The 7,772-nt window shown below is 35.4% G+C and overlaps 2 protein-coding genes and 1 long non-coding RNA gene across 3 annotated transcripts in view; all 3 read right to left on the minus strand.

Annotated features, from left to right (window-relative positions):
- The window catches only part of LOC111387236 (eukaryotic translation initiation factor 3 subunit E-like), a 5,377-nt gene extending 3,723 nt beyond the window's left edge, over positions 1-1,654 (minus strand). The window contains exons 1-2 of the mRNA XM_023011773.1: positions 1,277-1,654; positions 9-178 (exon numbers count right to left, since the gene is read on the minus strand). Coding sequence (XP_022867541.1) covers positions 9-178; positions 1,277-1,487 — 381 coding nt within the window. The 5' untranslated portion in view covers positions 1,488-1,654. The remainder of the gene's footprint in view (positions 1-8; positions 179-1,276) is intronic.
- A 2,232-nt stretch (positions 1,655-3,886) lies between these two features.
- On the minus strand, positions 3,887-4,783 carry LOC111387234. The gene is made up of 3 exons (XR_002701375.1): positions 4,504-4,783; positions 4,382-4,400; positions 3,887-4,251 (listed from the first exon to the last, which is right to left on the minus strand). It is a non-coding gene; the product is annotated as an uncharacterized LOC111387234 (long non-coding RNA).
- Positions 4,784-5,123: 340 nt separating this feature from the next.
- Positions 5,124-6,717, minus strand: LOC111387237 (eukaryotic translation initiation factor 3 subunit E-like). Its single transcript, XM_023011774.1, has 2 exons — positions 6,338-6,717; positions 5,124-5,239 (listed from the first exon to the last, which is right to left on the minus strand). The coding sequence occupies exons 1-2, from the start codon at positions 6,546-6,548 to the stop codon at positions 5,124-5,126; spliced, it is 327 nt and encodes a 108-aa protein (XP_022867542.1). The 5' UTR covers positions 6,549-6,717.
- Between the last annotated feature and the right edge of the window lie 1,055 nt (positions 6,718-7,772).

The following is a 7,772-nucleotide window of genomic DNA, read 5'->3' on the forward strand; positions in this document are numbered from 1 at the left end:
GTCCAAACTATATGAATCCTAACCTGATAACGATCGTTCAACATCTGAAGATTGTGCTGTTTGTCAGCCCTTAATTCTTGAACGGCGTTTGGATTCTGCAGAAAAGTTATGATAGGAGCCGCAGACTCCTCCAGTGATTTCAGCCTGGCCACCACCTCAACTCTCCTTTCCACCATCTCTAAAGCAGAGAGAGATATAGAGAGAAAGAAAGTTCAGAAATCAACTCAAACACAGGCCCTCCACACTGCATCTCAAGACATTTAGGAACCTTAAAACCATAAAATAATGTCTCGATAAGCAATGATGGACTGGAACTTGAAGCCATAAGACCCAAGGAATAACATAACATGGAAAAAGATGGCATCCCGTGAACAGAATCCCCACGTTTTGGGTCAATAAAACGAAATAAGAAAAAATGTAGACTCAATACTAATAGCCTGTTTGGGAATAATTTTTCCCTCCAAAAAATTGATTTTTTGACCGTTATTTCACTATTTCAGCCGTCATATTTGACTTCTTTTCTCACAGATCGACCCTACTTTTCTCCTAACGATCAAAAAATCAATTCTTAAAATCACTCTCAAACTGGCTCTAAATCTACTCCGTTACTATATCAACATGCACAAATCTGCACATAAGAATGTCTAATTTGAAATAATTTTATATTCACAGTTCGAAATCAAGACTCCAAATTGGATGTGAGCTAATATTAAGGATCTTCGTACATGAGACATTAATCCCTCCACATACCCGCACATAATCAAGTTATAAGAGCCCAAGTTCAGCAAGCACGTATATATTCAGACTAGTAGCTGAAAAAAAGAGTCAACTGAACCATCTGAATTAAAATTTCATCTCCTAAATATACCCGACCAACCAAGACCTAGAAACCATATAATCTGCGTATTAACCATCAGTTACAAAAATAGGTAAATGAGTCCCCATCTGATTTTCAAATTCACCGTGTCTCCCAAGTAAATATGGGGTGGTGGTATGTTCAGGTGGACCAGCAAATTCTCTTTTTTCCGTTTCTGAAATTCACCAGAATATCAAATCCATGAGAACAAAAATTGTCATGTAGCAGTCATAAAAAGAAGTGCAACGGTCGATCCAAAATAGCACTCTCTCCTATACATACACACATTCTGAAAATGCACCCAACAAATCAGAAACCCTGATGATCCCAATTTTCTAATAACCGTCTAACCAAACAGCAGCCAATAAAAAGGTTGAAGACACACATCTATACAAACATATCTATGTGCTCTATTTTTACCGTTGGGGACGTCGTCGGAGTGGTAGAGGGACTTGTGGATGTCCATGGCGTAATCGACCATGTTGGTGTTGTTAAGAAGCTCTATTTTTGCCTTTAAAATATCCTCCTCTGCATACAGTCCCCTCTCCTGCAAGAACTCCAGTAGAGGAAACACCAGGTGCCTGTCCAACTGCGGCGCTATTCGTGGTGTCAAATCGTACTTCGCCGCCATTGCTTATTTTCGTTCAGCCTAATCAATCACCGTTGGTCGTCGTGGCGGTGGTGGTGGAGGGGTTTGGGTTTTTGGACAGGATTGAATGGGTGGATCTGACAGTGGACGGGGGGACTACACTAGGGTTTGATATTAGTTCATGTGATTTTGGAACAATATCGAGCTTTCGAGTTAATTGTTCCAATAGTGATTGAAATTAGATTCATGTCTTTAATTGGTTAGTTAATTTTAAAAAGTCGAATTTTAGTCATTAATTTTGAAAAATGTCGAGTTTTGATTATTAAACTTAGGTCAATATTTTTTATTGGTCATTAAAGTTTAAAATATCGAGTTTTAATCACTAAACTTACGTTAATGTCTTTAATTGGTCACTGAAATTTAAAATGTCGAGTTTTGATCACTGAACTTAAGTCAATGTCTTCGATTGCTCACTGAACTTAGGTCAATGTCTTAAATTGCTTATTGAACTTTAAAATGTTTGAGTTTTGGCCATTGAACTTTTGAATATGTCGTACGTTACTCATTAGCATAACTGTTAAATTTTGAAAATGAATAATACACTATATTTTTCAAAATTCAGTGAGAATGTACAATATTTTTCAAAGTTCAATAAGTAATGTACAATATTTTTCAAAGTTCAGTGGCCGAAATTCGATATTTTAAATTTCAGTGAGCAATCGAAGACATAGACTTAAGTTCAGTGATCAAAACTCGACATTTTTTAAAGTTCAGTGGCCAAAATTTGACAATTTAAACTTCAGTGGCTAATAAAAGATATGAACCTAAATGTAATGATCAAAACTCGACATTTTAAAGTTTAGTGATCAATCAAAAATATGGACCTAAGTTCAGTGACTATTGGAACAATTAACTCATGAGTTTCCCCCCAAACTATTGATATTTATACTCAACTCCCAATTCGCTATGAATATATGATCATTAACTTTTTTACCAAATGAAGCATACAAAATACATTAATTAAACGGAGCAAATATCTATTTTACCGAGTCTCTTCAAATATGCTCTGATTGTTACACATGCAAGTTAGAACTTGCAGACAAAAAATTTGCTACCTTTAGGTCGTCATAATTATCATCGTTGTCCACCAATTTATTATTTATTAGGTCACCAACTTCCTTAATAGCGATTGTTTGACACTAAACAAGCGTCAATTGTCATATATAATTTTACAATTTTACAGAGACATTTTTTTTTTAAATAACCATCTGTATATGATATCTACGACCCTTCTAAGAGGAGTCACACTCTCTCCAGGTGCAAATAAAAAGGAATAAATGTGACTACCAATTTTTTGAATTTGAATCAATTAGTAAGAAAGGGTCATAGGTAACTCTGATTACGGGTACCAACTTCGCACGATTATTTTATCCAGCGTGTGTTTTACACTATTTGAAAAGTTAGCTAATGACTATATCAATACGCAATTGTTAAAAGATAGTACATATATAAAGTAATTACAATATATTTAGCACAAAATACTGGCCAAGAGAAGGTTTAAATAATGAAAAGTACATTAGAATCTTTTGTATCAATATCATACATAAACTCGGCTTTATGTCTAAATCACAAATGAACTTACAAATTTGTATTCTATTTATAAATTTACATTCGTCTATCAAAATTAACAAAATAATTTTGTGAGACAAATAGAGTTTCTACGTGGCAATTACATGACACGCACTTGATACATTAATTACGCCAATGATAAATAAACGTTACCTTTGTATCAACACTATACGTGAATTTTACTACATGTAACAAGTCCTCGAGTAAATTCATTTTTGTATTAAAATCATACATCACAAATTTAAGTCTCATTCATACATGAATTAACGTCTATCTATCATAGCTAATAAAACAATTCACGTGACAAACAAAATACTTACATAAAAATTGTATGGCAACATTTGTTTGTACTCAAGAACGATGTTCATGACCATCTAAAGTCCAGATATCAAGCTCGATCAATTTCTTGACCTCACCACATCTAGGTACAAATGTTACTGGAATTTCGAGGATTGGATATCATTTTGCAGTATTAAAAATAAGAAATTAATTTATTATTATTTTTTTTCCCATTATTTTGTCTAGTCTAACCCAACACTACCTACCTAACCTAACTTGGGTTGATTTATTTCCTCTTCCACCAGATGTTTGTGCATCATATAAGATAACAAAATCCAATGCCTACCAGGAGCAAGTTTCAAGGTTTCAAGTCATAAATACAATTGTAAAAGACAAATGCAGTCTGGTAACATAAGAACGTCCAAATTTGTCTCCCCATAGAATTTAAATTAAAATTAAAAAAAATCGAAAAATATAGAGAAATAAGCAAAATAATATCGACGAATAACAAAGCTAAATCTAGAACATCAGCAAACAAAATAAAATAGAAAACTTACGCATTATCTAAGGAATACATTTTATCGAAGTAGGGTGGCAACAGTTTGAACTACAGAGATGCCCATAACTGAACTCTTAACAAGTGTGGACTCGATCATAACCGTCCCTAAAGTAATAACACATAGTTGATGAACTCATAAACATTATACCGTTAGTGTTAACAAAGAACTCTCGAATTCACAGACTGCAGAAAATCAAAAGCTGGGATTCAAACAAGGAAGATAGGTGCATTCCACTATGCTATGAGGAATGGCATGACGGTCAACATGAAGGATTCATAGGTGAAGGTCGCCGAACCAGAGTAGGTAGCATCCTTCTCCTTGAATTTTTCAGTCAGTCCCTGCAAAAGATACAATGCAATGTTGGAAAATGTATAGACCTAAAAATTTACCGGGACCAAAAGATTCAAACAGTCAAAGAATGCACAGCAAACATGAAAAAGGAAAAGAGAACGGCATAATATGGTGTACCTTAACAGTGAGGCAGCACCTGGTCATTGAAAAAGAAAAATTAGTAAAATTGGAAGATACATACATAATGTGGAATAGAAGAAAGTACAGTGAAATCTAAAGAGACATAATGAGAAACATACTCGATGAAATTGTCATACTCAATAGCCTTGTTTTTTCCACCGCTTTTATCAAACTTGGTCACCAGCAGATCCAAAACCACAGGTGATACTGAATATCCAAGGCTAAGGAGAGCCTCTCTCAATTCTTGAGCATCAATTTTGCCACTCCTATCCCTGTCAAATCGCTCAAAAATTGCCTATAAGGAGAACAAATTCATTAGATGTACACAGAAGAATTACGAATGTAATGCATGTTTGATAGAGGACTGATAGCACTCAACCAGGAAGAACAAGAAGCTAAAATCTTGTTCATCTTAACATCATCTAGTCAGACCCGGTCCTGGGCCGAGGCCAATGAGGCATGCGCCTCAGGCCCAAGACCATAAGGGGCCTAATTTTAGCCCTATAATTTTTTTTTTAACTTTTTTTTTCACATGGCTAGGCGCCCCAAAACCATTATCCAACAAGCCCAATCCATTTACTCTTAAATCCAATTACCCAACCCAACTTACATATCCAATATCCACAATCCAATCCAATTAACCAAAAATCCCCAAAATCTGAAATACAATCAAGGGCTTGCTTAGTTGCTCGAAGTGCTTATCGCCTAAGTGTTTGTGTCGTCTCCGTCAGTTTAGTGGTCACTCCACCAGTCCCGCAGTAGCATTTGGATTCTGCAGAAAAGTTATGATAGGAGCCGCAGACTCCTCCAGTGATTTCAGCCTGGCCACCACCTCAACTCTCCTTTCCACCATCTCTAAAGCAGAGAGAGAGATAGAGAGAAAGAAAGTTCAGAAATCAACTCAAACACAAGCCCTCCACACTGCATCTCAAGACATTTAGGAACCTTAAAACCATAAAATAATGTCTCGATAAGCAATGATGGACTGGAACTTGAAGCCATAAGACCCAAGGAATAACATAACATGGAAAAAGATGGCATCCCGTGAACAGAATCCCCACGTTTTGGGTCAATAAAACGAAATAAGAAAAAATGTAGAATCAATACTAATAGCCTGTTTGGGAATAATTTTTCCCTCCAAAAAATTGATTTTTTGACCGTTATTTCACTATTTCAGCCGTCATATTTGACTTCTTTTCTCACAGATCGACCCTACTTTTCTCCTAACGGTCAAAAAATCAATTCTTAAAATCACTCTCAAACAGGCTCTAAATCTACTCCGTTACTATATCAACATGCACAAATCTGCACATAAGAATGTCTAATTTGAAATAATTTTATATTCACAGTTCGAAATCAAGACTCCAAATTGGATGTGAGCTAATATTAAGGATCTTCGCACATGAGACATTAATCCCTCCACATACCCGCACATAATCAAGTTATAAGAGCCCAAGTTCAGCAAGCACGTATATATTCAGACTAGTAGCTGAAAAAAAGAGTCAACTGAACCATCTGAATTAAAATTTCATCTCCTAAATATACCCGACCAACCAAGACCTAGAAACCATATAATCTGCGTATTAACCATCAGTTACAAAAATAGGTAAATGAGTCCCCATCTGATTTTCAAATTCACCGTGTCTCCCAAGTAAATATGGGGTGGTGGTATTTTCAGGTGGACCAGCAAATTCTCTTTTTTCCGTTTCTGAAATTCACCAGAATATCAAATCCATGAGAACAAAAATTGTCATGTAGCAGTCATAAAAAGAAGTGCAACGGTCCATCCAAAATAGCACTCTCTCCTATACATACACACATTCTGAAAATGCACCCAACAAATCAGAAACCCTGATGATCCCAATTTTCTAATAACCGTCTAACCAAACAGCAGCCAATAAAAAGGTTGAAGACACACATCTATACAAACATATCTATGTGCTCTATTTTTACCGTTGGGGACGTCGTCGGAGTGGTAGAGGGACTTGTGGATGTCCATGGCGTAATCGACCATGTTGGTGTTGTTAAGAAGCTCTATTTTTGCCTTTAAAATATCCTCCTCTGCATACAGTCCCCTCTCCTGCAAGAACTCCAGTAGAGGAAACACCAGGTGCCTGTCCAACTGCGGCGCTATTCGTGGTGTCAAATCGTACTTCGCCGCCATTGCTTATTTTCGTTCAGCCTAATCAATCACCGTTGGTCGTCGTGGCGGTGGTGGTGGAGGGGTTTGGGTTTTTGGACAGGATTGAATGGGTGGATCTGACAGTGGACGGGGGGACTACACTAGGGTTTGATATTAGTTCATGTGATTTTGGAACAATATCGAGCTTTCGAGTTAATTGTTCCAATAGTCATTGAAATTAGATTCATGTCTTTAATTGGTTAGTTAATTTTAAAATGTCGAATTTTAGTCATTAATTTTGAAAAATATCGAGTTTTGATTATTAAACTTAGGTCGATGTTTTTTATTGGTCACTAAAGTTTAAAATATCGAGTTTTAATCACTAAACTTACGTTAATATCTTTGATTGGTCACTGAAGTTTAAAATGTCGAGTTTTGATCACTGAACTTAGGTCAATGTCTTCGATTGCTCACCGAACTTAGGTCAATGTCTTAAATTGCTTATTGAACTTTAAAATGTTTGAGTTTTGGCCATTGAACTTTTGAATATGCCGTACGTTACTCATTAGCATAACTGTTAAATTTTGAAAATGAATAATACACTATATTTTTCAAAATTCAGTGAGAATGTACAATATTTTTCAAAGTTCAATAAGTAATGTACAATATTTTTCAAAGTTCAGTGGCCGAAACTCGATATTTTAAATTTCAGTGAGCAATCGAAGACATAAACTTAAGTTCAGTGATCAAAACTCGACATTTTTTAAAATTCAGTGGCCAAAATTTGACAATTTAAACTTCAGTTGCTAATAAAAGACATGAACCTAAATGTGATGATCAAAACTCGACATTTTAAAGTTTAGTGACCAATCAAAAATATGGACCTAAGTTCAGTGACTATTGAAACAATTAACTCATGAGTTTCCCCCCAAACTATTGATATTTATACTCAACTCCCAATTCGCTATGAATATATGATCATTAACTTTTTTACCAAATGAAGCATACAAAATACATTAATTAAACGGAGCAAATATCTACGTTACCGAGTCTCTTCAAATATGCTCTGATTGTTACACATGCAAGTTAGAACTTGCAGACAAAAAATTTGCTACCTTTAGGTCCTCATAATTATCATCGTTGTCCACCAATTTATTATTTATCAGGTCACCAACTTCCTTAGTAGCGATTGTTTGACACTAAACAAGCGTCAATTGTCATATATAATTTTACAATTTTACAGAGACATTTTTTTTTTAAATAACC

The sequence above is a fragment of the Olea europaea genome, unplaced genomic scaffold, assembly GCF_002742605.1.
Source record: "Olea europaea var. sylvestris unplaced genomic scaffold, O_europaea_v1 scaffold3960, whole genome shotgun sequence".
NCBI classification, from domain to species: Eukaryota; Viridiplantae; Streptophyta; class Magnoliopsida; order Lamiales; family Oleaceae; genus Olea; species Olea europaea.

Bases quoted from the DNA above. Each gene is read 5' to 3' on its own strand.
- LOC111387237 (XM_023011774.1), bottom strand. From the start codon at position 6,548: ATGGCGGCGAAGTACGATTTGACACCACGAATAGCGCCGCAGTTGGAC. The intron at 5,240-6,337 runs GTAAAAATAGAG...TCTCTGCTTTAG, and splicing joins CTCCGACGACGTCCCCAACG to AGATGGTGGAAAGGAGAGTT.